The sequence below is a fragment of the Anolis sagrei genome, chromosome 2, assembly GCF_037176765.1.
Source record: "Anolis sagrei isolate rAnoSag1 chromosome 2, rAnoSag1.mat, whole genome shotgun sequence".
Taxonomy (NCBI): Eukaryota; Metazoa; Chordata; class Lepidosauria; order Squamata; family Dactyloidae; genus Anolis; species Anolis sagrei.
The window spans coordinates 12,759,729-12,778,093 of NC_090022.1; the positions used below are offsets into that span (position 1 = coordinate 12,759,729).

The 18,365-nt window shown below is 43.2% G+C and overlaps 2 protein-coding genes across 3 annotated transcripts in view; one reads left to right on the forward strand and one right to left on the reverse strand.

Moving 5' to 3' along the window:
• The window catches only part of LOC132765961 (zinc finger protein 208-like), a 68,714-nt gene that overhangs the window by 40,236 nt on the left and 10,113 nt on the right, over positions 1-18,365 (reverse strand). Inside the window, exons 5-6 of the mRNA XM_067463920.1 lie at positions 8,454-8,576; positions 8,237-8,401 (exon numbers count right to left, since the gene is read on the reverse strand). Of these exons, the coding sequence (XP_067320021.1) occupies positions 8,237-8,401; positions 8,454-8,576 (288 nt within the window). The remainder of the gene's footprint in view (positions 1-8,236; positions 8,402-8,453; positions 8,577-18,365) is intronic.
• On the forward strand, positions 5,446-14,873 carry LOC137094731 (zinc finger and SCAN domain-containing protein 21-like). 2 transcript variants are annotated; one of them, XM_067465311.1, is made up of 4 exons: positions 5,446-5,654; positions 7,968-8,758; positions 10,141-10,258; positions 11,716-14,873. In XM_067465311.1, the coding sequence occupies exons 2-4, from the start codon at positions 8,033-8,035 to the stop codon at positions 12,687-12,689; spliced, it is 1,818 nt and encodes a 605-aa protein (XP_067321412.1). In that variant the 5' UTR covers positions 5,446-5,654; positions 7,968-8,032; the 3' UTR covers positions 12,690-14,873. The 2 variants fall into 2 exon arrangements, with proteins under 2 accessions (XP_067321412.1, XP_067321411.1); XM_067465310.1 differs by having other exon boundaries at positions 5,447-5,654; positions 7,960-8,758.

Consider the following 18,365-nt stretch of genomic DNA (forward strand, 5'->3'; position numbering starts at 1 on the left):
TCCTGTATCATAAAGTTTTTAAATAGTTGCCAAGCAGTTCCTTTTTGCGGTTTTCTTTTCTTTTTCTTCAGTAGTTGTGTCAATTTATCCATATTAATTATTTCCAGTATTTTATTTAACCACTGGTCTACAGTAGGTATTTCTTTTTTGTCTCCAATATCTCGCGTAGACAATTCTTGCAGCCGTTGCCAAGTCATTAAACAGTACTTCTTGATTTGCTTCCACTGTCTTGTCTGTTATTCCTAGTAAGAAGTATTCAGGCTTCATCCGTATTTTAATATTTAATATTTTCTGGGATGTGTTATCGAAGCCTTTCATGGCCAGAATCACTGGGTTGTTGCATGTTTTACGGACTGTATGGCCATGTTCCAGAAGCATTCTCTCCTGACGTTTCACCTGCATCTGTGGCAGGCATCCTCAGAGGTTGTGAAGTCTGTTGGAAACTAGGAAAATGAAGTTTACATATATGTGGTAGACCGTGCCTTAGCTTGCCCTGGCCTGTGCATACTTGAAACAAGGAAAAGGATTTCCATGGAAATGAAAGCAGTGAAGGGGAGGGGGATAGGAGGTGTGAGGGAAAGAAACTGTCAGTTGGAATTTTGTTTTGTACCACACTGTATGCTTTTAGAAATAAAGCTTTCCCACTCTGTTCATGAGGTAATTTCTTCGCCAGAAAGCTGCAGACCAGGACAATCATTGTGTAACAATAGTTTTAGGATTTCACAAGTGAGACCAGGGCTCAAATAACCATTCAGCTGTGATAACTGAACTTGTTGCTCTTAGGCAAGCAATTTGAGGGAATGCAACCATTTCAAAAATACTAATTCTACAGTGTAAATGCACCCATAAATATCTCCAAGACTTACTATCTTTTCGTAGAGCTTGTAAAACTTATTTATTCAGGCTGGCATTTGAATCTTGCTGATCAAAATTTTTCTTTGATTTTAAATGTAATGTATCGCATATGTATATTGTAAACTGCTCCAAGCTCTCGGGGAGTGGCGGTATATAAAATTGATAATAAATAAATATGTTTTGTTTCAATTTGTTTTAAAATACCTTGGGTCCCTGAGTTGTGTAGGCCTCAATATCCTAAAGGACGTGGATCCTCCGTGAATGAATGAATATTGTTATCAGAATATTGTTTTCTGCTTCCCTGGAAACTAGGACGCGAAACAATGGCTTCAAACTACAAGAGAGGAGATTCCACCTGAACATGAGGAAGAACTTCCTGACTGTGAGAGCCGTTCAGCAGTGGAACTCTCTGCCCCGGAGTGTGGTGGAGGCTCCTTTGGAAGCTTTTAAGCAGAGGCTGGATGGCCATCTGTCAGGGGTGATTTGAATGCAATATTCCTGCTTCTTGGCAGAATGGGGTTGGACTGGATGGCCCATGAGGTCTCTTCCAACTCTTTGATTGTATGGTGTCAGACCAGGGCTTTAGAAGATTAAAACATCAAAATCAAAGGTTCGTACAACATTCAAAGCAGAAGTTCAAAACATCAATGGCAGAGTGTCCAGGATATGCTACCGTATTTGGCTTCACGTATGACACTTCATTAAAATCTGTGAATATAGATATTAAAATGAGTTATCCACTAAAACCATCCCTAAAATAACTCCTTAATTTTAGAGATGCAGCACAAAACTCCCTGATCCAGGAAGCTAAGCTGGTTTGTGCTTGGATGGGCGACTTACAACACATCCCTTGTGCCGGAGGCGGTGTGGTTCTTCAGTGGAAAGGCGTGGCCAAACCGCCCTGAGTATGTCCTGCCTAAGGAAACCCTGCGGAATTAATGGGGCCACCCAGGCCTGTAGCCAGGATTTTGTTTCAGGGGGAACTGAGTTTAATTCGGGAGGGGGGGGGGGCTGAGTCTGAGTGAAAGAGGGTCTACCCTAGCAAACCTTTTGTATCGTTACCCCAATACCCCCCTGCATATGGGATATATTGAGCATGGTGATCAGATCATGATATGAATAAACATAACAATTTAAATAAACATAACAAGCTACCTATCCGACCGCATCTCTGCCTATGAACCCACCAGGACTTTGAGATCTTCCGGGGAGACCCTGCTCTCGATCCCGCCTGCTTCTCAAGCTCGGCTGGCGGGGACGAAAGATAGGGCCTTCTCGGTGGTGGCTCCTCGGCTGTGGAACGCCCTTCCTACGGACAGTAGACTAGCACCATCTCTAATGGTATTCCGCAAAAAGGTGAAGACCTGGATGTTTGTGCAGGCGTTTGAGTAATTTAGTGCAATCTTGTAATGGAACATAGGAATGGAACAATGGATGACGAACCTGGACTACGCTTGGATGATGAGAAGATTGGGTACGGTTGTTTTTTGTAATAATTGTGCATTGTAATTGCTTATTGGTAATTTATGGATAATGTGTTAAGTTGTATGGAACCACTGCTGTTTCTACTGTTTCTACTGTTTGTGAACCGCTGTGAGTCGCCTTCGGGCTTGAGATACAGCGGTATATAAGCAAAGTAAATAATAAATAAATAATAATAAATAAATAATGTACCAGTAAGGCCTTCTCGCGGAGCACCCTGAGAATTTGGGGGGGGGGGCTGAAGCCCATCAAGCCCCCCCCCCCCCCCCCAAGCTACATGCCTGGGGCCACCATAAGCTGGCAGGTGACTTCGATGCACATTCACATACAAGCCTGCACTGGACAAGCAGACGTCACCTGCCATCAAAATACTATATAATCAACAAGTAAAAGCAGAAGTTGGAATAATGTAAGAGTTTCAGTATCCTAAAGTTCCTGTCTGACCTTGGAAGCTAAGTAGGGTCAGCCTTGGGAGACAGACAAGGAGTCCAAAGTGCTGGAGGCTTTATTGCAGAGGAAAACCACCTTCTTTGCCCAAGAAAACACTTTGCAAATGAGGGGGGACATCATCAATCTACAGCAGGGGTCCACAAACTTTTTAAACAGAGGGCCAGATCACAGTCCCTCAAACTGTTGGAGGGCCGGATTATAATTTGGAAAAAAAAACATGAATGCATTCCTATGCACACTGCACATATCTTATTTGTAGTGTAAAAAACACTTAAAAACAATACAATAATTAAAATGAGGAACAATGTTAACCAATATAAACTTATTAGTATTTCAATGGGAATGTGGGCCTGCTTTTGGCTGATGAGATAGGATTGTTGTTGTGTGCTTTCAAATAGTTTCAGACTTAGGTTGACCCTGAGCGAGGGCCGGGTAAATGACCTTGGAGGGCCGCATCCGTCCCCCGGGCCTTAGTTTGAGGACCCTTGATCTACAGGAAAGTTTAGCAGCACATGTTTGATTAAAAAAAAAACAGAGAAAAAGCTTGGAGATTGAAATGACCATCTAAAAGCCATTTAATACAATATAAGAATGATGGAGATGTTAACAAAAATCCAGGAATAATAAATAAAATATAAATAAATATAAAAATGCAATGTTTGTTTGTGGGATTAACATAACTCAAAAGCCACTGGACGAATTGCTGCCAAATTTGGCCACAAGACACCTAATACAACAAGGAGTGACCATCACTAAAAGCATTGATTTTGTAATTTGGGAGTTGCAGTTGCTGGGATTTATAGTTTACTTACAATCAAAGAGCATTCTAGGTTCTTGTGGGTTTTTTCAGGCTATAGGGCCATGTTCTAGAGGCATTTCTCCTGACGTTTCGCCTGCATCTATGGCAAGCATCCTCAGAGGTAATGAGGTCTGTTGGAAATAGGAAAATGGGTTTATATACCTGTGGAATGGCTGGGGTGGGGCAAGGAGCTCTTCTCTGCTGTAGCTAGGTGTGAATGTTTCAACTGACCACCTTCATTAGCATTTGAAGGCCTGTCTGAGCCTGGGAAAATCAAATGCTAATGAAGTGGTCTAGAACATTGCCCTACAGCCCGAAAAAACCCACAAGAACCTAATGATTCCAGCCATGAAAGCCTTCGACAATACAAAGAGCATTCTGAACCCCACCAACAATGGAATTGAACCAAATGTAACACACAGAACTTCCATGACCAACTGAAAGCACTAGGGCATTGACCTTCAGTTTGGGAGTTGTAGTTCACCTATATCCAGAGAGCACTGTGGACTCAAACAATGATGGATCTGGACCAAACTTGGCACAAATATTCCATATGCCCAAATGTTAACACAGATGGAGTTTGGAGGAAATAGACCTTGACATTTGGGAGTTGTAGTTACTGGGATTTATTGTTCAATCAAAGAGTGTTCTGAACCCCACGAACGACAGAATTGGGGCCAACTTCCAACACATATTTATTTATTGTCGAAGGCTTTCATGGCCGGAATCACTCAGTTCTTGTGGGTTTATAGCCCGAAAAAACCCACAAGAACATATTTATTTACTTTATTTATATACCACTTTTCTCAGCCCTCAGGCGACTCAAAGCGGTGATAACCCCCATGACCAACAGAAAATACTTAAGGCCATCCAGTCCCAACTCCCTTCACCAGGGCAAGAAAATGTAATCAAAGCCCTCCTGACAGAGCCATCCAGCCATAGATATAGATAGATATGATTCACACACAGAGAGATATAGTATCATAGATTTGAAAGGGACCCCTAAAGAAGGACGATAATTCATTGCATGTTCCAGAATAGGCAAACCAGACAATCTCCACATCAACACTGACAAAGAAACAGCAAGAAATACTGTCTACCCACAAGCAGAAAGACATTACAATAATGAGAAATCACACTTTCTCATTATTTTCCAGATCACCAGACTGGGCCACAGCAACGCATGGCAGGGGACGGCTAGTTTATTTATTTATTTATTTACTTTGCTTCTATACCGCTGTTCTCAGCCCGAAGGCGACTCACAGCGGTTCACAAGACACAGGACACAGCAGAATTCAAACACCAATATAAACAATTAATACCCTAATCTAATACACAATTAATACACAATTACTATGATAACCATTCACTGGCGTCTCGTCACTAAAAACATGATCCAGATTCGTCATCCATTGTTCCATTCCTATGTCATTACCAGTCTTGCACTAATTATTCGAACGCCTGCACAAATAACCAGGTCTTTACTTTTTTGCGGAAGACCATTAGAGATGGTGCTAGTCTAATATCTGTGGGAAGGGCGTTCCACAGCCGGGGGGCCACCACTGAGAAGGCCCTGGAATAAATATGTTAATTTAAACAACACTGCTTGTTAGCACTTCTTCTTATGGGTAAGATGGAAAAAATTGCTTTATTAAAACATTGTCAGAGGAAACTCTTCCCCTTTGGGAAAAGCAATTCCTCCTAGCTTTAAAAACCACAGTGTTTCCCAGGCTCTGCTCTTCCAGGCAGTTTTGGACTTCAGTTTCCAGAATTCTTCTTCCTTGTCCAAGGAAGCAGAGGCTTCTGGGAGTTGAAGTCCAAAAGCCTGGAGGACCAACGGCTGCTTGAAGGCAAACCGTCGAGATCTGGAACTACAGGTGGCTAGAGAGGACTTCCTGGAGTGTTTTGTTTTGCCCGGATGTGGGCTGTGTCCTCCTCTTCCTGGTTGGGCTTCTCCTCCAAAAGAGGCTTCTTGGGCAACTCCTGCCTTTGGCTTTTCTGTCTTGGAGGATTTTGGAGGAAAAGCAGGAGTTCCTGGATTTAGATGGAAGAAACTGGATGGATGAAGGTGAGTGAAGGCAGAGGAAGGAAAAGAGAGGAAGGGAAATTGGGAGCAGGATGGGGAAGAGCAAGAGGGTTGCAACTGGAGTGTTTTGGGATGCATCTCCACTGGAGAAGGAATGCAGTTCACACCCCTGGCAGTGCCCTGCCTCCATGCTGGGTCGTCCTGGGAATTGCAGTTTCACAAGGTCTTTTCCCTTCTCTGCCAATGAGTGCTGGCACCCCACCAAACTACAGCTGACCTGTTCCTAATAATTAATAATAAAACTTTATTTATACCCCGCCACATCTCCCCAAGGGGACTCGGGGCGGCTTACATAAGGCCAAGCCCAGCAATACAGTAAAGCAATATATAACAAAGGTAGGTAAAGGTAGTCCCCTGACATTAAGTCCAGTCATGTCTGACTCTGGGGTGTGGTGCTCATCTCCATTTCTAAGCCGAAGAGCCGGCGTTGTCCGTAGACACCTACAAGGTCATGTGGCCGGCATGACTTCATGGAGCGCCGTTACCTTCCCGCCGGAGCGGTACCTATTGATCTACTCACATTTGCATGTTTTCAAACTGCTAGGTTGGCAGAAGCTAGGGCTGACAGGGGAAGCTCACGCTGCTCCCCAGAATCGAACCTGCGACCTTTTGATCAACAAGCTCAGCAGCTCAGTGCTTTAGCCCACTGCCCTACCAGGGGCTCCATATAACAAAACTTTATTTTATTTATATTTTATTTTATTTATATTTACTTTATTCATATTTACTTTATTTTATTTATATTTTACTGCTGTGTTTTGTTATATAACAAAACACAGCAGTAAAATATAAATAAAATAAAGTACAAGAACCAGTATAAATAACACATCAGCAATATAGAATCACAACATTTAAAACACAAAAATTAATCACAGTTGGCAGGGCCGGTTTCAATAAATTAAAAATTTAAAAACACTGGGTGAGAGAGCAATGTAATGTATCTGGACAGGGAAGCCAAAGGACGAAGTAGGGTTGATTGCACTGGAACAGGGGTCCTCAAACTAAGGCCCGGGGCCCGAATACGGCCCTCCAAGGTCATTTACCCGGCCCTCTCTCAGCGTCAACCTAATCTGAAACAACTTGAAAACAGACAACAACAACAGCAATGCTATCTCATCAGCCAAAAGCAGGCCCACACTTCCCATTGAAATACTAATACGTTTATATTTGTTAGAATTATTCTTCATTTTAGTTATTGTATTGTTTTTAGTGTTCTTTGCACTACAACTAAGATATGTGCAGTGTGCATAGGAATTCATTTTTTTTCAAATTATAATCCGGCCCTCCAACAGTTTGAGGGTCTGTGACCTGGCCCTCTGTTTAAAACGTTTGAGGAACCCTGCACTAGAAGGTAAAAATAAAGTGTTTCTGAACACATTTTTGCAGCATTTGGTCAAGTCAAGCGATTATTATTATTATTATTATTATTATTATTAATTACTAGTTCCAGGCACACTGGAACAGCCAAGTTTTCAAGCTCTTCCTGAAGATTGCCAGGGTGGGGGCTTGCCTTATATCTCTGGGGTGTGAGTTCCAGAACCCAGGGGCCACCACAGAGAAGGCCCTCCTATAGCATTAAGTCCTAGCAGTTAAAAGGGCACCAAACTGCATTCATTCACCAGCGTGGATGCATCCTCAATTATTGTGGCCAATTTAACTCCATTTTACTTTTAGTTTGCTTGCTTTTTAAAGTTGTGATCTGCTATGGCTCCCAATTATGGGAGGAAAAGAGAGATAATAAATGCATTTGTATGAACATGGCACACGTCTTCTTCTTTTTAAAATTAATTTTTATTAAACAAAAAAACTCCAGTATAGTATTAAAATTGAAATGACAAAAAAGAAAAGTATGAAAAAAGAAAGTAGGGAGAAGAAAAAGGGGGGCGGGGAAAGAAGAAGAGGGAAAAAGGGGGGAAAAGAAGGATGTTTGACTTCCATCTTATCCTTTGTGTTCATATGTCTTCTTTAAGGGGCAAAAAACACATGAATGAACATCACAATATTTAAAATGAAGAACAATTTTATCCAACATAAACATAACAGTATTTCAATGGGAAATGTGAGCCTTCTTTTGCCTGATAGTCAAGTGAATAAGGGTTGTGGTTGTTGTTGTTGTTGTGTCTTCAAGTCATTTCAGACTTAGTGCGACCCCGAGACTAGATACTGTTTTTACCTTTTCATTGTTTCTTGTTCAGTGGCCAGTTCCATTCTACTCGTGCATATTTGCTTTCGTAACTCTTCCCCTTTAAAATACGAATGTTGTGTAATCTTCTTTTTATTCTTCTAGTTTTCTAGACAAAAAGCCTAGACTGCTGCGGTAGAGTCTAGCATTTCCCACAGTTTCAGGCTATTATCTAAGGATGAAAATGGAGACCCGAGAAGACCTTCCAAGACATATACCAGGCCAGGTGTCAAGGGAAGTGAGGGGGAGCTGCCCCGTTGAGATTGCAGAGGCAGCCTTGCAAAGGAGACCAATGGATATGAAGCAGGAGTCCAACAAAGATTCGCTTCACCAGTGGGAAACCCAATGGCAGGACTCCCTGAAGAGCATAGAAGGCCCTCACCCAAACTGGGGGATGTCTCAGTTGAGGGAGGAGCCTTGGGACGATGCCAAAGCCTTCCTGGCCTCCTTTGAGCAAGTGGCCCAAGCTTGCCGATGGCCCAAGGAAGAGTGGGTGCCCCGGCTCCTGCCCGCATTGAGCGGAGAGGCCAAGCGGGCCTTCACCAGCCTGGAGGCCGAAGGTAGGGAGGATTATGGGAAAGTGAAGGCCGCCATCTTACACGGGGATGCCATGAAGCAGGAGGAGCTGCGGCAGTGTTTCCGGTGTTTCCATTACCAGGAGTCCGAGGGGCCGAGAGGAGCTTACGGCCAGCTTCAGGAACTGTGTTGCAGGTGGCTGAAAGCTGAAAGGCATTCGAAGGAGCAGATCCTGGAGCTACTGATCTTGGAGCAGTTCTTGGCCGTCCTGCCTCCAGAGATAGAGGCCTGGGTCAAGGAATGTGGTCCAGAGACTTGCTCCCATGCAGTGGCCTTGGCAGAGGACTTCCTCCAGAAGCAGGAAGATGCCAGGAGGCAGGGAAACCAGGTGAGGACCATTCATTGTCTCAGTGTTGTGTAGCTCACACTATCTTGATGCTGTGGTTCAGGCCCTTTCCACACAGCTGAATACAATCCCACATTTTCTTCTTTGAACTGGAATATATGGCAGTGTGGACTCAAGATAACCCAGTTCAAAACAGATATTGTGGGATTTTTCTGCCTTGATATTCAGGGTTATATGGCTGTGTGGAAGGGCCCTTAGAATGGCCTAGGACAGAGGTCCTCAAACTAAGGCCCAAGGGCTGAATATGGCTCTCCAAGGTCATTTACACAGCCCTCGCTCAGGGTCAACCTAAGTCTTGAAAGCACACAAAAACAACAACAACAATCCTATCTCATCAGCTAAAAGCAGGTCACACTTCCCATTGAAATACTAATAAGTTTATATTTGTTAAAATTGTTCTTCATTTTAATTATTATATTGTTTTAAAGTGTTTTTGCACTACAAATAAGATATGTGCAGTGTGCATAGCAATTCATTCATGTTTTTTTTCAAAGTATTATCCAGCCCTCCAATAGTTTGAGGGACTGTGACCTGGCCCTCTGTTTTAAAAGTTTGTGGACCCCTGGCTTAGGATTTGAACCAGCTCAAAATTTTCATTCTCTCAACTCTAATGTTTTGTTGGCTAGGAGGCAGGCAAACCAGGTGAGGACCATTCATTGGGTTCTAGGCTTCTCAAGGGGTTGCTTTGTGCAAGGTGCCAACAGGGCTTCTCAATTTATCAAGCCAAGGTAGCAGTGTGTTTAGGTCTGGAGTAAGTAAAATCTCGCGTGTACGGGGCTGTTTTCGAGCCTTCTTAGATCTCCCGGCATCCTCTGTGCCCCAATAGTTAACTCTTGGTTTGCTTTGTAATTTTGAAAAGCGCTCTTTTGTCCCTAAAACAGCCATGGAAGGAGAAAAACATGGCAAAATTACCCCACAATCTCCTAGAAGGAGATGAGGGGAATCGAGTTTTTAATTTAAGAAAAGGTTGAAATACAGTGGGGTTGAGGAGTGGTTGGCAAAGGGCAAATGCAATCCCCATCAAATGCTCAGGCAGCAGGTTTAATGTGGGATTGTGACTTGCAAGATCTGGATTCAAGTCCCTTTTGGACTATAAAATGTATTGTGTGACCATTGGCTAGTTATTTTCTCTGGCCCCGACCTACCTCACAAATACTTTGGGGACTGTGTAGAGCAGAAGAAAGCCATATACGTGGTGTATACATTTGGGTAACAAGTGATACATATTTTAGGTGCCGTTAGAGGAAGAGGAGATGGTGGGTTCCCCTGAAGCTGTCCTCACAAATATTTTGAAGGCTCTGTAGAGTCGAGGAAAGCCATATACATGAGATACACATTTGGGTAACAGGTGATAAATATTTTAGGTGCTGTTAGAGGAAGAGGAGACAGTGGGTTCCCCTGAAGTCCTACCTGAGATGGAGAAGAAGCTGCTTAGTGTGGAGACCAAAGAGGAAGATTACGACAGGGATGCTGGACCCTTGGGTAAGAAGAGTGGGCTGTTTGTGGCTTTAGACGTTGGGTCATACCTTCCTTGACTAACCACAGCACTGTGGCTGCTTCTCCCCTGAATAGGACCTTCCTTTCTTCCTTTTATAGTCTAAGCCCAAGGGTCTGCCAGGTAAATGGGGCTCCCTGCTTTGCAAGAGGAGATTGGAATTTGTAGTATCTGGAAAGCCAAAGTTTCCCCTTTCTTGGGATAAGTTAAGGGACTACATAAGCAGAGCCTTGGCCTGGAAATCCTCATCATTGCTGGTCAGTCCTCCCCTGGATTATTGTATCCAGTTCTGCCCATCGAAGTTCAAGAACATCCAAGGAAAACATACCATAAACTCACACTGGAAGGTCTAGCAAATGCCCAGAGAGATAATTTTCCTTTAAGTGTAAGTAAGTGTAATCGGACATATGATTTCTGTTCTTCTGGAAGCCATTAAAAACTTCTAATATTGTAGGTCATGGGGGAGACACCACATTTCCTAAGATGTTGTGTGGGCACCGTTGCCCTCTTAGTTTGTGACAAAGTATTGTACCCTTTACATAATCTATGTTGTGTGTGGGTCAATGAGTGTTGTTATACCTGATGAAGGAGCTGTATAAGGGAAATAATCTGAATAAATAAACATGAAGCTTCTTGAAACACAGAAATGGATGCTGGGCGAGGAACACAAAGAAATGGAAAAAAATAGGGAATAATTTGATTATCAGATTTGTCTTATTCCCCCTAAACCTTTTTGGTGGCAATGTGAGACTTATTTATTTATTTACAGTATTTATATTCCGCCCTTCTCACCCTGCAGGGGACTCAGGGCGGATTACAATGTACATATACATGGCAAACATTCAATGCCATAGACACACAACATATATAGAGAGACACACAGAAGCTATTTAACATACCAGCTTTTTTCATGAGGGTATTCTGGCCACCAGGGGAGCTGTCATTTCACTGTCCATTTGTGACACTGATGAAGTATTTCCTCATTCTTCACATGCTTGCTGGTGATTTTTTTATGGCGTTGGAAATTAGCTTCATTGCATAAGCAGTACCTAAATTTCCTACTTGACAGATGCAATTGTCTTTCGGGCTGCAAAGGTCGAAGCTACACAAATTGGTCAGAAGCTAACTCATGAACTTTTGGTCAGTAGTGATCTTGCATGCATATATATGCTGTGGAGAGGCACCTAAAAACAATTATGTATTTATTTATTTACAGTATTTGTATACCATTTTTCTCACCCCGAGGGGGACTCAAAGTGGCTTACACATAAGTAATGGCAAAATTCAATGCCAGTACAAACAATTGCAATTATACACTACAATTAGACATAAAACAAGTTTAAAAAGTACACCCACAAGCAATAAAAGAATCATTAAAACAATAAAACAGTCTCGTTCGTCGAATTCCCTTTCCAGTCATTGCTTTCTGCTTTATTTCCAACAGATGATGAATGGGAAACCGAGAATGAGGGGCAACTAAGTGAGGATTCCTCAGAAAGAACAGAGTGTGAAGCACTGGAGGAGAATGAATGGAGCCAAGATGGGCCAACGAGCCAAGACGAAAGCCACACAGAAGACCCGGAAGCCAAATCCTTCCCATTTCAAGAGGGAGACTTCCACAGAGTCTCAGTCCATCAGAAAAGTGAGAAAGAAAAAAAGGGAATTTCTTTCCCCATTGTTCATTGGAGAATTCGCCCTGAGGATGAATCAGATTTAATGTTTGCAAAGACCTTCAGTGAGAGTGAAAACATCACTGAATGTGAAATGCTTTATGAAGGGACAAGTTCCAACATATACCTGAATCAAAGTATTTCTGCAGATGAGAGGCAGTGCATGAATCCAGATCTTGGTAAGATGCAGCATCCAAGGACCCAGCAAAGGGAGAAGCTGTTTAAATGTCTGGAGTGTGGGAAATGCTTTGGTCGGAGTACACACCTTATTTCACACCAGATCATCCACACCGGGGAGAAGCCATACCAGTGCTCCGAATGTGGGAAAAGCTTCATCCAGAGCGCCCACTTGCTGAAGCATCAAAAGATTCACAGAGGGGAGAAACCATACCACTGCCTGGATTGCGACAAAAGTTTTGCCGACAAGCCGAGCCTCATTCAACACCAAAAAGTACACACAGGGGAGAAGCCCTATATATGTACGGAGTGTGGAAAGAGTTTCAGCTACCGAGGAAACCTTAGGGTCCATCAACGGATGCACACAGGGGAGAAGCCGTACACCTGCTCTGAATGTGGCAAGAACTTCCGTGACCAGTCCAGCCTTGTCAGGCATAAGAGAATCCACACCGGAGAGAAACCGTACACATGTTCAGAGTGTGGGAAGGGCTTCAGTCAAAGTACCAACCTGACTTTACATCAGAGAATCCACGCCGAGAGAAGCAGTCACACCAAACTCAACATTTGCTGAATGCTGGCGTGGCTGTCTTAGTGTTTTCTCCCAATTCAACAAACAGTCTGATGGCATCTTAAAAATAAATACCCTTTATCAGGCATCCACAAACTTTTAAAGCAAAGGGCTGGGTTCACGGTCCCTCAGACTGTTGGGAGACGGATCTATGGTTTGAAAATCTTACAGACACTGCATATATCTTATTTGTGGTGGACAAAAAACATGAAAGAACAATATTTAAAATGAAGAACAATTTTCATCAACATAAACTTACCAGTATTTCAATGGGAAGTGTGGACCTGCCTTGGACTGATGAGAAAGTCAAGTTCATTAGGATTGTCGTTGTTTACCTTCAAGTTATTTCAGATTGAGACTAAAGTTTAGGGCAGGGGCTGGGTAACTGACCTCGAAGGGCTGCATCCATCCCCCAGGACTTAGTTTGGGAAACCTTCCTCTATATAGTCATGTATAATTTTAAAAATCCACGATAGCCTTTTGGACTTCTAGTGATAGTTGACGCTGGATTTGCCTTTGGGCTCATGTCTCCAAGAGCAAGTCTGTAGTATACCCAAAACCAGTGTCACATTTCAAATGAGTTGATTTGTAGTTGTATTGTCAAAGGCTTTCATGGCTGGAATCTCTGGGTTGTTGTAGGTTTTTTCGTGCTATATGGCCATGTTCTAGAGGCATTTTCTCCTGACGTTTCGCCTGCATCTATGGCAAGCATCCACAGAGGTAGTGAGGATGCTTGTCATAGATGCAGGCGAAACATCAGGAGAAAATGCCTCTAGAACATGGCCATATAGCCCGAAAAAACCTACAACAACCCAGTGATTTGTAGTTCTTGTCACTTTTCTGAAGTCTCAGCTTCTCACATCTATACTGAGAAACTGGAGATCCACCTGCTCCCCCCCCCCCCCAACGTGTGCAAATGTTCTTTAGTGTGAATGCCTCCACCTGCTTTAGTTTAGTTCTTTCTGCTGAGCCGAGCATCAGGGGCTGAGCAGGGATTCAGACCCAAGTCCCTCACCACATTAACTCCAAAGCTCTTGCTGTAAGTCTAGGGTAAGAAGTGTGTGATCCTCAAAATGCTAAAATGTTAAATGGGACAGCTGGGACAAATGTGTTGGGAGTGAATATTTGGGCAGGATTTCAGAAGTGAGACTGAAGGGCCAGGGTTCAAATCTCCACTCAGCTGTGATAACTCTGTGACCTTGGGCAAGTCACTGCCTTGTAAAAGGCAGGGCCAGGAAACTCAAGGGAAATGCCTGGAAACTCAACGATAGATTCACCTCAGAAACAACTTTTCAACCATTTAAAAAAATACTAATATCCTAAAGCACCAGATCCCATCTAACCCTAGAAGTGAAACAGGGTCGGTTCTTGGATGGGAGACCAGCAACACACCCCAAGTGTCCCGGGCTCTATTTCAGAGGAGAAACTGGCAAAACCACCTCTCAATTACACCTTCCCTAAGAAGACCCCTTGTAATTCATGGGGCCACATAAACCCACAAGTGAATGGAAGGCACTCAGTGCATCTTAATATTAAATATCCTGAAGGCAGTTGTTCTAATCTTGAAAGCTAAGCAGGGTCAGCCATGGTTTGCACTTGGGAGGGAGACCAACAAGGAGGCTTTAGTGCAGAGGGAAACCACCTTCTTTGCCCAAGAAAGCTATTAGCTATTCAGGGGGACATCCTCAATCTACAGGCAATTTTAGCAGCACACATTTGATAAAGAACGGACAGAAAGAAAACCTGGATATTGAACTGACAATGTAAAAATCATTTTAAAAACATTTTATACACTACTAGTGAAACCCAGCCATGCTTCGCTGTGGCTCAGTCTGATATGGAATGGATATGAAAGTAAATAAAAGTATAGCAGCAAAGATTCACCTAGTAAATAATGAGCCCTCCACAAATAACCTGCTTTTTTTCTATCTTGCCCTAGTTTTTAATTAGTTTTTCTTTTAATCATTACATGTAGCCCACCCATTGTCATTGTGTTTGTGCTTATCGTAATTTTATATTGTTATGTATTCACATGTTTTATGTAATTATGATGTTGTTTATTGTTTGCATTTTTGGTTTGCGTTCTCGGTATTACTCTGTTGTAATTTGTTGTTTGGGCTTGGCCTCGTAAGCCACTCCGAATCCCCATCGGGGAGATGGTATAAATAAAGATTATTATTATTATTATTATTATTATTATTATTTGTTCTGATGTGCGTTGGGCCTGTAAATAGTTGTCTTTAAAACAGGACGTGCAACCTTTGCCCAACGGGAAGCCAGGGGGCCCAAAGAGAAGTTCTCAGAGGTTTCCACCACAAACAGTCTTTAGATAGCTTGAGAAGTACAACAAAGTCTTTTGTTGTTGTTCATTCGTTCAGTCGTCTCCGACCAGCCCACGCCAGAGCTCCCTGTCGGCCGTCACCACCCCCAGCTCCTTCAAGGTCAGTCCAGTCACTTCAAGGATGCCATCCATCAATTTTGCCCTTGGTCGGCCCCTCTTCCTTTTTCCTTCCACTTTCCCCAGCATAATTGTCTTCTCTAGGCTTTCCTGTCTCCTCATGATGTGGCCAAAGTACTTCAACTTTGTCTCTAGTATCCTTCCCTCTAATGAGCAGTCGGGCTTTATTTCCTGGAGGATGGACTGGTTGGATCTTCTCGCAATCCAAGGCACTCTCAGAACTTTCCTCCAGCACCACAGCTCAAAAGCATCTCTCTTCCTTCGCTCAGCCTTCCCTATGGTCCAGCTCTCACATCCGTAGGTTGCTACAGGGAATACCATGGCTTGGACTAGGCGGATCTTTGTTGCCAGTCTGATGTCTCTACTCTTTACTATTTTATCGAGACTGGACATTGCTCTCCTCCAAAGTCTTTTATTAATGAATAATCAAACAGAAACTTCTCTTGTCTTCAGTAAAGTTAAGTAAATGATTCCAAGCTTTTAGGTAACTAGTGAATTCCCAATCTTGTCCACGAAGGACAGGCAACTGTCTTCAATAACTTCTTCTTTAAAGGAAAATCCCCTTTTTAACTTCTCCCAGGCTAACTGTAAACTTAAACCTAACTGATGTGGGCACCACTACCGGGTTGAACTGCATCTCAAAGCACCAAGTGGACCTACCAGCAAGGCCTGTCGTCTCTTCAGCTGGAGTTCTTTGATCTTTAGGGCTGTTCTCCCCCGGAAAGTCTTTGGAGACTCTTTTCCTTCTGTTTCTGTTGGAATTTCTGTAACCCTGGAAATTCTTAAAGTTGTGGGGATGCTTCCCTGGAAATTCTTAAAGGTTGAAGCTTTTGTACAGGGGAAGCTTTACATACGTCCTGTACATAGCTAACCTTGCTGAGACTAACTAAAAAATTGCTCCCTTCCCTTCCCAATTGCCCTGAGCAAGGGGCGGGACCAAAACCTAATGATGATGGACAGGTGGCTTGCCCTATAACTGCAACCAAAAGAAGCCACCTATCTGCAGAGTCCCTGAAACCTAGGACTGCAACCAAACATTTAATGTAAAGCAAACAAAATTGGAGCTCCTAGTACAGCTGTACCAGAACATTATTATTATTAAACACATTATTCAATTCAATACCCTGCCTTGCGTTACTGTGACGATTTTTTTTGTCGTTGTGAATTGAAAGGAAAGGAAGGAAGGAAAAATGGTGGGTTTTTTTTTTACCAATTTTTGTATTGTAAAGTTAGTGGATTGTCTACATTTTTGGTTTGTCTGTTTTCTGCATAAACATAAAGATCAGATGGTTTGCCCACGAAAGAAGCAACTGTTTTCTGAATTGAAGTGGCACACTTGCCCCTGCTCTTTCATAGAATCATAGAGTTGGAAGAGACCTCATGGGCTATCCAGTCCAACCCCATTCTGCCAAGAAGCAGGAATATTGCATTCAAATCACCCCTGACAGATGGCCATCCAGCCTCTGTTTAAAAGCTTCCAAAGAAGGAGCCTCCACCACACTCCGGGGCAGAGAGTTCCACTGCTGAACGGCTCTCACAGTCAGGAAGTTCTTCCTCATGTTCAGATGGAATCTCCTCTCTTGTAGTTTGAAGCCATTGTTTCATGTCCTAGTCTCCAGGGCAGCAGAAAACAAGCTTGCTCCCTCCTCCCTGTGGCTTCCTCGCACATATTTATACATGGCTATCATGTCTCCTCTCAGCCTTCTCTTCTTCAGGTTAAACACGCCCAGCTCCTTTAGCCACTCCTCATAGGGCTTGTTCTCCACAGCCTTGATCACGGTAGCCGCCCTCCTCTGTACACATTCCAGCTTGTCAACATCTCTTTATTGATAGTCGTTTGAACTCGAACACCATGTCGATCGGAATGAGTGGTATTCATGGAAGTGGTACGTTTTCACCTTTATGAGGTTCAATCAGAATTGTTGCTTCAATTAGATTGTACATCAATTTTTAAAACTGTCTGCTAAATAAAACTGTTTTGCTCTCCTCAAATCCCTTTGTTTTGGAAAAGGTGGATAGCTTCCCAAGTAACCTGCGAAAGGTTCCCAAATACCAACAAGAAAGGAATTATTTTTCCATGGCCTGAGGGAACATCTGCAAGTTTCAGGTTCCTATATATTCCCCCACACTTTTCAGTATGTTTTACTCATTTTATAGTCCTGCTCATAGACCTTACTATAACTAAAGGTTTTTTTTTCTCTCCTTTCTCTGCAAAATTATATTTTTATCCTCTCTCGTTCTCTCCTTTTCCTTTTTGCTGAAGCCAGGCAGCTGAGATCCTTATATTTTTCCATGTTCTTACACTTGGGAGCCTTCAGTGGCGCAGTGGGTTAAACCGCTGAGCTGCCGAACTTGCTGACCAAAAGGTTGAAGGTTCGAATCCAGGGAGCAGCATGAGCTCCCGCTGTCAGCCCCAGCTTCTGCCAACCTAGCACTTCAAAAACATGCAAATGTGAGTAGATCAACAGTAATGGCACTCCATGCAGTCATGCTGGCCACATGACCTTGGAGGTGTCTATGGACAACGCCGTCTCTTCGGCTTAGAAATGGAGATGAGCACCAACCCTCAGAGTCGGACACGACTGGACTTAAGGTCAGAGGAAACCCTCTTATACTTGTCTCCTCTCCAGGCTGGAAAAAAACTTTTTAAACATTAAAGATCGTCTGGGGAGTCATTAGTTCGAAGCCAGCCTGGGTTGGAGTGGGTTTCCAACCAATTGTGTGTAGCCTGTTGTCGACCTTTGCAACCCGAAAGACAGTTGCATCTGTCAAGTAGGAAAATAAGGTACCACCTTAAAGTGTGGGGAGGCTAAATTAACTGATTTATGAGGCCATAAAGAAGACTCATAGAATCATAGAATCAAAGAGTTTGAAGAGACCTCATGGGCCATCCAGTCCAACCCCCTGCCAAGAAGCAGGAATATTGCATTCAAAGCACCCCAGACAGATGGCCATCCAGCCCCTGTTTAAAAGCTTCCAAAGAAGGAGCCTCCACCACACTCCGGGGCAGAGAGTTCCACTGCTGAATGGCTCTCACAGTCAGGAAGTTCTTCCTCATGTTCAGATGGAATCTCCTCCAGCAAAGCATTCCAGCGGGGAAGCATGAGGGAATGCGGAAGTGCTTCATCACCGTCGCAGATGGACGATGAAAGTGACAGTTCCCCTGGCGGCCAGAAAAAAAGTCTGTATATGTTTGTATGTCAAAAATTGACATTGAATGT

Bases quoted from the DNA above. Each gene is read 5' to 3' on its own strand.
- LOC137094731 (XM_067465311.1), top strand. From the start codon at position 8,033: ATGAAAATGGAGACCCGAGAAGACCTTCCAAGACATATACCAGGCCAG. The intron at 8,759-10,140 runs GTGAGGACCATT...TAAATATTTTAG, and splicing joins CCAGGAGGCAGGGAAACCAG to GTGCTGTTAGAGGAAGAGGA. The intron at 10,259-11,715 runs GTAAGAAGAGTG...TATTTCCAACAG, and splicing joins CAGGGATGCTGGACCCTTGG to ATGATGAATGGGAAACCGAG.